Source organism: Sander vitreus, chromosome 2 (assembly GCF_031162955.1).
Source record: "Sander vitreus isolate 19-12246 chromosome 2, sanVit1, whole genome shotgun sequence".
Classification (NCBI taxonomy): domain Eukaryota; kingdom Metazoa; phylum Chordata; class Actinopteri; order Perciformes; family Percidae; genus Sander; species Sander vitreus.
In genome coordinates, this window is record NC_135856.1 from 17943867 (window position 1) to 17959135 (window position 15269).

Here is a 15269-nt window from a genome sequence, read left to right on the forward strand (position 1 = left end):
ATTTTAGATTATACAAATACTTACCTTTTTTGCTGTATTAAAAAGAAAAATGTTTTGGTCATATGGTTGTTTTTGTCTTCAGTCTTTTGTTGCACTTACATTTTTTTTATTATGAACTGAAATAATTATTTTAATAATCTCCTTGTTTAACTTTTTTTTAAATGTGTTTCTTGTTACTGCATATTTATAAATCTCCATGGCAAATGTTGAAGTGTGCATGTGCACATTACATAAGTGAGACAGTGACGGTGTGAGGAGAAGCTCATCAGCAGTGTCTGATGTAAGACCTTCACACTCTGAGGCCTAACAGGGTTAAAAGTTGTGTAAGTGATGATCGAGAAGTCATGACAGCTTTAACCTGACCACAATCTAAATACCAGTAATCCAGGTTTACCTGGTTACATCATGAGCTCACCCCTAAATTAAACTTAGCAGAAGCATGTGTTCGAGGATCTGTTGGGACACTCATGTTTTTATGAGTAGAAACACAGTTTCTGCCCTGTCTATCCAGCAACCTCTGCAAAGCTTTTTATTTTTATTTTATTCAATACAAATATAAACATTTTACAAGTTAATTTTGTTCTGAGTCTGGCTTTCCACAACAAAATTAACAAAAAAGAAAATTAACCTGTTACATGGTACGATGTGCCGCACACTGTTTGCAAACTTCAGAGCTTCTTTTTTTAGCATTATTTGCTCACAAAGTTACCCTGAAAAAGACCAAGTTTCAAAGTTTCACCATCCATTTAGCCTTGTTTATTTGCAGCACCAACTATATGACCAACTGGGCCTGTAATTTTAAACTAAACTGCATCTTCCCTGAAACTGTTAAACATTTCCCACTTGTCCACAAAGAGTCAGAATGGCCAAAGACAACATTTTTTAAATTCATTTCTGTCCTTCCTACTTTTTTCTATGTTTCCTCTTCATTGTTCTCCCAGTGTGCCTTTGTGTCAGGAATGCTATAAACACCAACTTCACTGCAGAGCATACAGTATGTGTCAGTGCTGTTATAAATTAAAGATGGTCAAATGTTGTCTTAAAGCAGCACAGTGAAAAAATAAATAAAGGAGACATCTATGCAGAGCTACAGAAAACAAGAAACTATTTTGATTGGATTAAACTGAGAATAAAATAGAAAACAGAAACAGAAAAGGTTTACTTCACCTCTGTACAAAATTCCAGCCTAAAGTCTCTATAAGTGGCAGGTTTTGTCATGATTTATACATTATATCGCCAACGATACAGTATATCCCTTTCTTTACCTCACTGGGTAATGATTTAGATTACCGCCCACAACTTAAATCTTGTGCTGTGATGCTAGAGAGACAGAATTGTGTTTGTAAGAAGCTTTATTTTCTTGGGTCCTCACCTGAGAAGAGTTGCAGTGCCACTGGTACAGACGTCACCTGTGTGTGCATTTCACACAAGTCATGGGTCTATGACGTTAGCAGTATAAGGGTTGCCCTTAAGCCCTATGTAAACGTACATCACAAAAACCAGCCCTGAGAATAAGGCAAGACTTTTCACAGCTTGGAACAACACGTTTTTTAAACTCAGAAGACGATTGTTGGTGTTGTGATAATACGTGTTAAGTTATAAGTTATGAATCTATAGTAATAATTCCCCCACTACATGAGTTTTTTCATTATTTCTCTCATTAGTCTCCTTGCACTGAACACATTTGAACTTGTAGAAACAGCTAGGAGGCTATTTGTACAATCTGTTTCACAACCAGAATAACCTTTTTTATCTTATATTTTTAGAATTATATGTAAAGAGTATTTGGATTTTATTGACACACAAAAAAAAAGGTTTACAGGGTTCAGACCATTTTGTCCTATGGAGTTCACTGTATTTTGGTACATCCTGGTTTTTCTGCTCTGTGGTCAACCAAACTTTAACTTGCCAGCAAGATTCCTTTTCAAAGGGAATTTTTTTTTTTTTAAATCCTCAGAGTAAAACTTCAAACTTCATATAAATTAGTCTTTTTGAGTTTAGTTCAGTAATTCCCACAATGCTATTACAAATAATTCTGCATTTGAGAGGCTTTTTTCAACACATAAAACAACATTTCTGTGGTGGTTTGTGAGAGTCTCTGTATGTAATATTTTTTGGCTTACAGTTTTAGATTTTTAGTTGTTCTTCTGTTATTATTTCTGGTATGGTTACATCATCGGTTTTAATCAATACTACATCAGCTTTTAAGATGTTAGATTGCAGAGGAAATGTGCACTCACTCTACTCCTGGTGAACAAATGAACATTACAAATGTTATTGTAATGTCACATCTGACACTATCGTTTATGGGACTGACATGATTTTATGGTAGTTTCATGTTGCACTTTTCATCAACTCAAAGAGGTTTTAGATTTAAAAAATCAAGTTCAAATTTGATTTTCACCTTGGTTATTTGTAATGCCATGTAATAACCTATGCATAAACAACATTTATATTCCAATGTATCTCCAAATACCAAACGCTAAACTCCATACATTTACTTCCCTGGGTGTCTGCATGGGGATGAATGGATTGGCTGGGAGTTGTGTCCCTCCTGTGGAGAATGTACCAAAATGCAGCTCAGTTGAACTCCTTTACTGGTCATACAGGCCTCCTCAATGGATATCTGTCAGCAGAGGCTCACACCCACAACTGATGTATATGTAACAAACTATAGCACAAGACATTTTCAAAGTTTTTAAGAAGATGCTACTAACGAGACACAGGAAGAGGTGTGTGTGATGTTTCACAAAAGCAAAAGTCAGGTTTGATCATTGTTGTCCCTCTCAACTTTAGATTGCCACCACACCACAGTGCAGAAAAACACTCACACCTGTCCCCTGTCGCACAGTGACACGTAGTCCAACATCCCAGCACTCCCACTTATCAAGAACACCTGGCTGGTTCTCATGAAAGCCTCCAATCACATCCCAGAGAAGTTGTGGTGGCCCTCAGAGACAGACCAGAGGTGACGCGACTCTTCATACAGAGTCAAACAGCTACAAAGTCTTCTGTGCATTCCTTGGTTTGTTTTCTTTACCTGCCTCTCTGTCAGTCGGATCATTTAAAACATGCTGATCACTCTGTTTTTCTCCCTTCTGGTGTCTTCTGTCATTGCCACAGAAAAAGGTAAATTGATTTAAGTATACTGTGTCATATTGGTTTTATTCTAGCTTTCTTTCTGCTTTCAATGTGGAAAATCCAACTTGCCTCAAAGTGTTGCACCTCTCTAGTATAGTTTGTAACTCAATGTTTGGTTGGTATATCACCACTTTCACTTGCCATTCAATTTTGTACAATTATGGATATTACTAGTCCCCTGAGGATGAATCCTAATCATTTTTGCGATCCCCTGATTTCACCTTTAGTGCCACCATGAGGTTGACATTTAGATTTTTTTGTGAAAATGTCTTGACAACTGTTGGATAGATTGCCATGAAATACTGCGAAGGCTTTCATGTTCCCCAGAGGAGGAATCCTACTGACTTTGGTGATCCCCTGACTAGATACATTTTCACTTATCTACCATACAATTGTGATATTAATAGTCCCCTGAGGATGAAGTTTTCATTTATTTAGTGAAGTATCTTAACATCTACTTGATGGATTGCCACAAAATATTGTCGAGATATTCATATTTCTCAGGTGATGAATACTATTGTGATCCCCTGACTTTTCCTTCAGCGACACCCTGAGGTTCACATCATGGTGATTTTGAGTGAAAAGAATATTGGATAGATTTTAATCTAATTTGGTGCAAACAGGATATTATAATAACTTTGTTGATCATCATGTCAATATTGTCATTTATCCAATACTTGGTTGGACACTTGGTTTATGATCAAATACCTGCAAAACGAATGACATAAGGCCTTAGCTGTACTATGTGTTTATTGTTAATTAGCTAATAAGATGGCGAACATGGAAAACATTATACCTGCTTAACTTCAGCATGTTAGCAGTTTTCATTGTGAGGATGTTAGCATGCTGACGTAAGCATTCAGCACACAGCTGTATCTGAGTACACACGACACAGAGCTGCTAAAGTGGCTGTAGAATCTTATTGTTAGGACAACGTCTAGGACTGTAAGGTACAAAATATGTTTAATTGTGTATCTTGTGTCTTTCTTTCTCAGACAATGCCCTTCCCAGACTGACTGACACCAAAGCTGTTGAGGCCTTTATCGACTCTGCTGAAGTGGTGGTCATCGGATTCTTGGAGGTCAGACATGAAAATTGCATATTGAGAAAAAAACAGTCTCAACCATGGGCTCAAATCAGATTTCAGACATCTTTTAAACAAGCCTACATGAGCTGTTTTATGGCTTTGTTTATTATTCTAACATGCATGTGGCGAACCAGACATGATCAAACCAATTAGTTGAGAGTGAGACTGTGAGGGTTCCAAAAATACAGCATTTGTTTGCACCCTGGTGTTGGGGATGCTGCTGTCATGAATAGATCTGGAAGAAGATTATATTTCCTGTGGCCACACCTTTGGCAGCGCTGGTGCTGTGAGTGCCATGAAGGCGAGCCCTTTGGCTAGACTCTGTGTGCGGGGGAAGATGGCGGAGCCACTTGACAGGAAATACATGAGTATCTGAAGACTTGTGGGATTGGCTTCATTGACCATCTCGTAAACAAACGCAGGGATAAGGTTCACAAGAGGAGAATGGAAGAGAGAGCACATGAGAATAAGGCATAGTTGGACTGTGATGCTGAAGGCAAAAAGAGACCAAAATATTGCTTCTGTGACTCACTGGGAATGAGCACATATTACAGGCTGCAAAATGATTAAATGAACTGCCAGAGCTCATGCAATACTGTCTCAGAAATACACGATTCACCTTCCTTTGAGTCAGCCTCACCTCTCTCTTCCTAGTATATATTTGTTTGTTTCTCCTTATCTGACTTTCTCTCTCTGCTCCCTTCCCTTTTTTAAATTTACATTTTCTTTGAGGAAAAGGATGGTAACAGGAGAGTTTCTGGTATCTGCTATACCTACTGAAAAAGTAATTCTAAGATGTGTTCATGGGTAAAAAAGTGTGAGAAGGGAATGTACATAAAAAGATGAGATGTAACTCACTCTCTTTCCCTCATGTGTCTCAGGGAGAGGAGAGTCTCGGCTATCAGGAACTTGTTGCAGCTGCAAAGCGAGTTGACTCAGTCCCTGTAGCCATCTGCACTGAGAAAGAGGTGTGGGCAGACTACAGCCTCTCATCAGACACCGTCACCCTTTTCAGAAAGGTATTCTGCACCATTTTTCTACATGAGGCATCTTTTTCAACAATAAATGTGATGCGAGTTTTTGAACAATGTTGATATCGATGTGTGTGATGTGATCCAGGCAGATAATCACCAGGAGAACCTCGTCATTGCCGAGACCAAGAAGTTAGAAGCTGACGGTCTTGTAAACTTCATCACCATCAACGAGGTCCGATACATCACAGAATACAACCAAGTGGTAGGTCCAACTCATGTAGTCATCACTATCATATATGAAATGTTTTAAAGGAACACGCCGACTTATTGGGACTTTAGCTTATTCACCGTATCCCCCAGACAGGGCTGGACTGGGACAAAAAAATCGGCCCTGGCATTTTTAGCCCAGGCGGCCCACACCCACCGTGATTGGTCAGACACATTCTCTGCAGACAGTCCAATATGCGTGCATTCTATGATATGAGTTGCCTAGTGTTCTGCGTTCATGTAATAGTTTTGGATCCTTCAGGAGGGGTCTCAAGACTTATCTGTTGATCTTATACTTAAATAATTCATTCATTTTTAGAGTTATGATTTGTATATTTATGGTATTTGTTTAATTATTTTTTATTATTGATATTTGATATTGTATTACCATTATTGTTATTATTACTATTTTGTTTAATATTGGCTTAGCAACTTTTAAAAACTGTTTACTGTTAATTTTAACTATTGTAAGATTCATATTTTGTCACTTTGGACAAAAGTGTCTGCTAAATACAATAACCATAACCATAACCCTTCCCATAAGCTACAATAAAGCTGAGAGTAGTATATGCCCTGGAAAAGAGCACCAATACAAGAGAAGCTAATTAAGCAATTCAAGGAACACTGATGCTTGTATCAACATTGATTTTATAGATCACACAGACTTTTCAGCTAACAGGCCAACCGCTAGCATTTTCAATGTAAGCTTAAACAGTTAGATTACCTGACGGCCACTAACTTTAATGTTACAGCCAAACTGCTTGTTGTCGTTATGACGTTAGGCGCACATAACGTGCCCGCACACACACACACACACACACACAGCCTCTCTCTCTTCCTGAGAGTCCCTGTTAATGATGTGCCTACTCCTTACCACGTAGTCATCTACTCTCTCTTCCATCTTCCATCTCACTCGCTCCCATGGCCCTGTCATGGTCACTCTCCTCCTCCTCGGCTTCTTCCCTATCATGATGTTGTTTCTGCTTCTCTGTATAGCCAGCCACCTCTCCTCCTTCCTCTACTTCAGGTAATGCTGATGTTGAAGCAGCTACAGCCCCAAACATGTCAGAAATGTTGGCACATTTTGAAGCATCCGCCTGTAGATTCTTAATCTTTTTCTCCCATAATTTCTCTGTACCTCCCTCGCACTTTGGTGGTCGTTTGTCCATTTTAACGTGGATGCTAAACTTCCAGCATAAGCATAACTATTACAGCTTGTGTCTCAGGGCCGGGAGTGGGGAATCCAATCCTGGATTTGATTGGGTCAGGCCAGTGCCAATTAAGACAATTAACCAATGGGCCGCTGTCAGTTCTTTATGGGCCAGCGCAGCCAAAAAGGCCTATAAATTATATCGGCAATTCGGCCCAAAAGTGCGTCGGCCCGGGAAAATGCCCAGTATGCCAGATGACCAGTCCAGCCCTGCCCCCAGAGTTAGATAAGTCCATACATACCCTTCTCATCTCCGTGTGTGTCGTAACTCTGTCTGACGTCCCCACCGCTAGCCTAGCTTAGCCCAGATCCTGGAGGTAACCGGCTCAATCTAGCCTACTGCTCCCAATAAGTGACAAAATAACGCCAACATGTTCCTATTTACATGTTGTGATTTGTATAGACACAGCGTGTACAAATAACAAGGTCACATGAGACATAGCCATCTTCTAACCATATACTGGGAACTATATTCTCAGAAGGCAAAGCACTGCAACTTCTGCTACTTGGGCGGAGTGATTAGCGCAACACCTGAAAAGCACCGTTGTTACTCTCAGCTCCTCACCATGGGACTTTCTCAGGTGCTGACAGGGTAAAAAGTACAATATTTCCCTCTAAAATGTAGTTGAGTAGAAGTATGAAGTTGCATAAAATGGTAATACTAAGGTATAGTACAAGTACCTCAAAATTGTACTTTTAGTTTTTGTCCACCACTGGTATTCAGAGTATTCCAAGAATATGAACGTGTCCAACATGAATGACAAGTTAATACAAGAACAGTAGGCACACAGATGTCACTACAAAGAGTAAAAAAACACAACAAGCTCAGGTGAGAGGCTTCTGAAAAAGGAAACCATGGTTGGCCAGTGGGAACAGAACTTCTTCCACCTTAACCCTTATTCTATAACCTACGTGCTGTTTTCCCTCTCCTCAGACCGCAGTGGGCCTGTTTCATTCAGAGGTGAAGACACACCTCCTGCTCTTTGCCAACAGGGGAAGTAAAGAATACACTGAGCTCAGGGAGCGACTGGGAGCTATGGCCCCTGAGTTCACAGGCAAGGTAACAATATTCAACTTACTTAACCTACAAAATAATATGATGATTTTATAAAGTTAAGTAGAAGTTGCATTTCTGCGGTTACTTAATATAATCTATAATAGGCTAAATAAAGTCATAAAAACTGTGTTCCAGTTTTTGTTTGTGCTAATCAACGGAGCAGTGAAGTCCAACTCCCGGTCACTGGGCTACTTCGGCCTCAAGTCTAAGGATCTCCCTCGAGTTGGTATGTATGATGGTGACTCGGACATGAAGTGGCTCCTGCCAGAGGGAGAGATCTCTACTGAGCGGGTACGGGAGTTCTGCCAGTCCTTCCTACGAGGGGAACTGAAGGTTAGTTATGGCTTACCTAAAATTAGCCACTGCTGATGGTTAGATGTATTATAACCTGGTAGCTGCAACAGCTGGTTAAGATTTAGATGTTGCTCATTGTACTCAGAAGACCTATTTTCTTGTAACATGTAGACTGACTTTAAACAATTTAAACAAACAAGCAGCAGATTTTAGTGATTTAAAATCATAAGCATATTACACATCATACTCAGCATGTTTGAAAAAAAAAGTGTCTGTGAGTTTGGAGCACACCAGTAATGTACAAAAAGAAAAAGAGCACTTCTTGTTGTCACTTTAAAGTATATGTACCACACAAAAGACAGGAAACCTCAACCTGTGCTCTAATTTGTTCTGTCACGCCACAGAGTCTGAAGCTCTACAACAAGACAGAAGAGACCAGAATTATAGCCAGACTATCAACAAACTGTGCCACTAAAGAGACTGAAGTCTTATATTAGTTAAAATAAATTAAAACCTAGGTGGCCAATAGATTGCATTTAAATTCACAGTTAAAACAAATGAGATATAAATGAGATTGTGATGCACAATACAGTACACGGCAGGTGTCATATACAAGAAAGGAACAAAACGGATAAGGATTTTATGAAGGACACACAATTGTTCTTTAAAATACTCTGTTCAGGTTCCAGGGACGTCGGACTGGGGGGGAAAAGGGGACTGAGTACCCAGGGCCCTCATGTGAAGAGGGCCCAAAAAGATGCTAGAATGAATAGCTGTAGTGTGGAAGTAGCCCATAGAAAATGCCTTTCTACAGGGCCCAGAATTTTGTGGTACGCCCCTGTCAGGTTCCCTAATGACTTAAATTATCAACAACCAACCAAAATCACCAATCAACCTTGAAGCTGCAGTTTTGTACATTTGTCTCAATGACAGTATTGCAGCTTTCTACATGATCATTGCTTGAGAGGTAACTTTATTTTTTTTAATAATCCCTGGACCTTTACCTGTACCTGACAAATGTGGTTTATAAATTAGACTGTCCTGCCCCGAAAAACGCCCCCATAAGTCGTTTGTTCAAGCCACAATTACGACTCTTATTTATGTTTTTATAGTGGTGGCTCCCTTAGTGGCCTCCCATAATTATTACGGGATCAAGGCAGGAAGTAAGTAAACGACCTATCGTCGTATGGTTTGGAGGACTTGTTATTAGTTCAAGTCATGTCAATTTTATTCATGTTGCCTAAAATCACAAATTTGCCTCAAGGGACACCCTCTATCTTTAGACCCTTGTGTTTTCCCTATTTCTCTCTTAGTTTAAAGCAACACTATGTAACTTTTCCCACTTCGGCCCCCCTACAGGTTGTCTCATTGGAACTACAGCTGCAGCTAAAAGTTAGATAGTGTTGCTTTAAATCTGTAAAATGTTATATTTATTCTTCTGAAACCGAATAACTTAAAATTCTTGACATATCAAACTAAAATAGATTGATGTTAATTTCTAAAGGAAGGCATTTCTTTGAGCTTTCCTTTGAAGGGAATCCAATAGTAGACTTATTATGTCTGTGTCTGTTAAACGCTACATACTGTAAATACACTCTAGGTAAACTATATTCCCTCTCTGCTGTATTTCACTTATCACACTTTTATGTTTTTCAGGAGGTGAAGCAGGCAGGAACAGAAGCAAAAACAGAGCTCTAGGACTTTAAAACGAATGTAAATGAATTATTAAAATAAAAGACTAAATGGAAAAGGAGCTTCTGGTGTGAATTATTTCTTCTGTGCAAGCCCTGCAATTTCTTTCTTCCAACTCATAGGAAACTATGCAAAGTGAACAAGTGTGCGTGTGTGTCATGTGTTCTTACTTATTTACCCATGTGTGTTATGTTTTGTCTGTTTACGCGAGTGTGAGCTCGTCTGAGGTCTGGTTAGCGGACCACAGGTCACTGGCTACAAGTCGCAGAGATCTGGTGGAGTTTGTTAGTCTGTCCACTCATGTTATTGTCAGGACCACAACACAGCGACCTCAGCGAGACTGGGAGAGAGCAGACTTGGAAGATATGGACCAAGGCGGTAAAGTCTTCATATAATTAATCCTGGACAGAAAAGTGTGTCAATAGAAGTGAAAACAATCATCTGTAGGCCTACATGATAAACTTGAAAATGCATTTCCTGCAGAAAATGCTTGTGAATGCTAAAAAGCTAAATTGCTGGAGCTAAACTGGATTGCTGGCATAATTGCATAAGAATAAGGTGAAGTAGTGAGAATAGTTGGAAAAGTGGGAATGGTTTTAATTAGTATGAATTTCATTGAAATGTTGAATAATACCAATAATGTATAAACCAAAATAGAATATTTCAAGGTTTTTTTTAAAAGCTGTTGCTACACTAAATACTTGATTAAAATGTGTAAGAAGGTGAAGTTGTAAGGAAATGTGGAAGAGTGGAAATGGTTCTAATTAATAAAAATGTCTTAAAAAGGCCTAATGATACCAATATGGTATGAAAGTTTTGTAAAAGGTGATGCTAAACTGAATCGCCAGCTTTAATTTGGATCAGGAAGTAACTGAAAGAGTAATGAATGAGTTGGTAAAATGAGAAATGGGTGGGTCAAATAAAGAAATCTCAATCAGCTGTGTTAGCAATATTTTCAAAAAGTACAAAAATAATTTATAAGTTGTATAAAACTCCTAATGAATGAAAGATGTGGAACATTTTTAGGCTTGAATTAAGTATGTATCCCTAAATAAGAATTGATTAAGCATGGAAAGCAGCTGAAGCAATATTAATAGCTAAAAAAAAGGGATGGAGGATGCAAAATAAAGAGTAAGAAATGACAGGATTTCAAATGTTTTGCCTAGCTGCGGCACAATTTATTTACAGCAGACAGCCATATTGACAGAGAAAGACATATAAACATATGGATATGTAGAGAGTCACATTTTGGTATTAAAATCCTGAGGGATCAGTACAGGTGTAAACGCACTCAGGACACACATACACTGACACACACATATATAAATTATAAATATATAAGTGATATAGTATGTTGAAAAAAGTCATAGTATAGTATGTTGAAAAAAGTGATGAAAACTAATAGTGTAATATGTTGAAAAAAGTGATAAAAAGCCATAGTAAAGCATGCCAAAAATAGTCATAGTATAGTATGTTGAAAAAAGTCATAAAAAGTAATAGTGTAATATGTCGAAAGAAGTGATGTCATAGCATGCCAAAAATAGTCATAGTATAGTATTTTGAAAAAAGTGATAAAAAAAAGTCATAGTATAGTATGTCAAAGGAAGTCTGGAAGAACATGCAAACTCCACACAAAACGGCCCAGCCTGGACTGGGTATTGAACCAAAGGTCACAGTTTGTACTGCCTACTTGTTGGTGTAGTTAAAACATTGCTAACCGTTGAGCCACCGTGCCACCAAATTAAGCATGTTGAAAAAAAGTCATAATATAGTACGTAAAAAATTGTCATAGTATAGCATGTCAAAAAAAGTCTGGAAGAACATGCAAACTCCACATCAAAAGTCTAAGTCATGCAATACGCACCCATTATAAACACAGAAAAGCCTGAAAGAAGCACTAAACAGTAAACAGTAAAAGATATCAAAATGCTGAATTATTTTCTTATAGCTGGAGATTTTGCGAGTAGTTTGTTCGAATGGCGTCTGTAGGGAGTAGCATTTTGAAGTGGAAGCAGCCTGAAGAGGATTTGAAGATTGTTCCATTGACTTTCAATGTAAAAAGAATTTTTTTTAGTATAAATGGTAGAAAAAAGTTGAATACAAGCACAAATGTAACCAAACTGAAGAATGTCGGGGAATCACAGAGGCAGCAATAACACAAAGCTGAAAGCAGGGCATCAAACTCTAAATTAAGTTAAAGGGATTTGACTAAAAGACATATCGGGCTCTTAATGTGGATAAAAAGTATTTAGCAATAAAAAATCTCTATAAAAAACAACAGATGGGCTGTAGACATCAAGAGTAAAAATGTTGGGCTTGTCCCAAAAATATTCTCGCAAGCAACAAGAAGGGAGTGTCAAGGCCCAGACTGGGATCGGTATAATTAGGGGTGTTGTATTGCCAAGTGGATGCATCCGGCGGAACTGGGAAAGCCTGGCAGGTGGACGTTTCTCAGAAACCAGATGGAAATATACAGCATGTGTCGCCTGCCATCTGAGTTTGTTTACGGCTGCAGTCAAGACAGTCCACATAAGGCAGTGCTACATAAAGCACTTTATACCATCAACCGGAAAACTGTAAGATAATGCTCCATTATCAAATAGTTAGTCCCATAACAGCTGTGATATATTCTTCATTGTTTCACGTTACTACATATAACAATGATAACCCGGACTCAACAGAATATTAACCGTTTATTAGCCCAACAGCATGTCTGTATAGCAGCGTGGCTAACACCAACAACAGAAGCTAAAGTTATCCACAATCCATCAGGAGTATCTCAACTACGAATCTTTTAGTAGCCCAAAATACACAGCAAGCTAAGTTTAAATAATATTTTGAGCTCAAACCAGGAACAATATGGTCACTAATTAGGCCTACTGTATGCTACTTAAAAATCACATTAATGTAAACTTGAGGTTTAGATTACGTTTACTTGATTTTACATGATGTAAATAAATGTGATGTACAATTGTGTTCTTCATTAACATTGTTTGTGTTAATTAATATATACTATATAATGTGTACAATAGCTTAAAAACATACTTCATTGTGGTAAAAAGCATATACAATAGAGTTAAACAACATGAGTGTTACAGTACAGGTAAAGTATGAGTAGGCCAACACTTAGGCCTATGTTAAAGGAGGATAAGAATAGCATCAGTGTCGGCATTGTTGGTTCTCAATAAGGCATTAACGAGTTATATAATGGAGACTCACTAATTGATTAGGCTTCTTCTGATCTCTCTCTCTATCTAATATTTTAAATGGGAAACAAAAACAGCCTAGATCTCTGATTCATGTTATTCTCAACAAATTTAAATTACTTAAAATAAAATGCAATGGTCACAAAGCTTTTTAGAGATACATGGTTCTTATAGGACAGTAATGCAACAAATATGATGATCTTATAGAATATGAGATGCTTTGCTGTACATTAAACTACCCTATAGTATAAAAAAGAGAAATTAGCACAACAGTAAACATCTATAGTAGTAAATGCAACACACATCAATGCATCAGTAATCATAATAATCCAGAAACATCATAATAGTAAAGCACGGACAGGGAACATTTGCACAATGAATACTTTTACTTTTCATACTTTAAGTACATTTTGCTATTTTGATAATACTTACATACTTTTACTTAAGTAAGGTTTTGAATGCAGGATTTTAACTTGTAGTGGAGTTTTTTCACACTGTGATATTGAGTAAAGGATCTGAAAGCAAGCCTTCTTAATGACATGTCACATGTGAAGCAACTCTACTTCTTCATCTCCTACTTGAACTACACAAAGGTCTTTAAAACAGTAAATCCTGGAGGTCTCTCTGTCCGACAGTTCCAAAGAATCCTCATAAATCACTGAATGCAAAAATAATAATAAAGGACACTTTTAGGTCCAATGTCCCATAACTGCACTGTTCTGTACTTCCAAACATGAGAACCATAGATGCTGCATTAGATGTCTCCCACCTTATCTGAGTTTTAATTTATTTTAGTCACATATACAAAATCACACATAAACATGTTTTTTAATCATCCAATTGTTGTATTACAGCATATTTCCCTAAAGTCCCTGCCACCTTGCTGAGGTTTCACATACGCTTACCTACACCAGAAAATGTTCTCTCTAAGTAATGAGTATCCACATGCACGCTGAGGTAATGGTTTAAATAGAAAAGTCTGAATGCACGTCTGTAACAGGTCATTTAAAGGTTGTTTGTTGCAAGTATATGATGCGTGTGTACTATGCAAGTAGAGCAAAGCTGGCAGGGCCAAAAGAACGAAATTTACAATGAAGATCCTTTGACATTACATTTAAAACAGTCATGAACCATGTATAATCTGTGATGTGTAGTACACTTTAGAAAATAAACCTGCTGTTAACACTCAGCTATCCTTAGCGGTGTGCTGTACTCTACATAAATAATATTTGTACAATGTCAAAATTGTTACAATTTGTTTTGTTTGAGGATGACACGTTCAAGGAAAAACTTGAAGGGACTTTTGGATACAGTTGAAGGGTAATTGGAAACCCTAAATAAATGGCTTGATACTAATACATTGTCATTAAATCGAAGTGAAACAAAATTCATTTTCAATTTAGGTATCCATTCAGGGGAATTATATTTTTAAAAAAGAAAGAAAAAAGAGGGTAAGGACAAATGTAAAATGTGTGACATATATTTCACTCTTAAATGCAGTCTCTCCTGATTGAAATGTTTTCGTCCTGCACTTTGAAACAACTACAAGACTTAAGACGGGCCTCATGTAAAATAAATTTAAAATCAATACAGAAACTGACAGGGAACCAAATGTAGTGACTTTGAAACAGGTGTAATGTGTTCTCTCCTTCTGGCCCTTGTCAATAAACACAGTATTATATTTGACCTTTGACAGTCATCGGTGATGTGTTATTTGACAACACATCACTGAATATAGATAGAAAGAAGATGCTTATTACTAAGTTGACTGTATATTATGTGCACTTGTGCACGTACTGTAAGTGTCCAGTTCTGCTGGACAAACAGGAAATGTGTAAACCCAGAACAACAGTAAATTAAAGTGAGCATTATTCATGGTCTATATGAAGTGATTTCAAAGCCAAGATGCTACAGAAAAAAAAGCAGAAATGCACGCTGTGGCAATTGTTTTCTCCAACTGTGTCTCCCCCACGCACTGAAATGCATCCACAAAAATGGACACTGGACCAGACATTAAAATTACACAGCACGCGGGCCAAGACAAATGCCTGACACCAGGAATAACGCTAGACTATATGAAACACGAAGGACACCAAGGTCACCCTGCAGCAGCACTAAATTTCTCACTACACTATATATATATATATATATATATATATATATATATATATATATATATATATATATATATATATATATATATATATACATGAAGTGATATGTGTGCATAAACTGTAGGTTATCTAGACAGTATTTAATGGGTAATATGGTTTAGGACCAAGCTGCAAACTCAAAATCCTATTATGTTTAACATAAACCACGGCTGAAGCCACACTTAAAG

General features: G+C 37.7%; 1 protein-coding gene across 1 annotated transcript; it reads left to right on the forward strand.

The window, feature by feature from the left end:
• The first annotated feature begins 3071 nt into the window (after nucleotides 1–3071).
• On the forward strand, nucleotides 3072–9728 carry erp27 (endoplasmic reticulum protein 27). Its single transcript, XM_078269047.1, has 7 exons — nucleotides 3072–3129; nucleotides 4137–4222; nucleotides 5110–5247; nucleotides 5348–5464; nucleotides 7614–7739; nucleotides 7872–8069; nucleotides 9687–9728. The coding sequence occupies exons 1-7, from the start codon at nucleotides 3072–3074 to the stop codon at nucleotides 9726–9728; spliced, it is 765 nt and encodes a 254-aa protein (XP_078125173.1).
• The last annotated feature ends 5541 nt before the right edge of the window (nucleotides 9729–15269 follow it).

Coding starts and splice junctions, on each gene's coding strand:
- erp27 (XM_078269047.1), top strand. CDS start 3,072: ATGCTGATCACTCTGTTTTTCTCCCTTCTGGTGTCTTCTGTCATTGCC. Junction 5,248..5,347: donor CCGTCACCCTTTTCAGAAAG/GTATTCTGCACC, acceptor GATGTGATCCAG/GCAGATAATCACCAGGAGAA. Junction 8,070..9,686: donor TCCTACGAGGGGAACTGAAG/GTTAGTTATGGC, acceptor TATGTTTTTCAG/GAGGTGAAGCAGGCAGGAAC.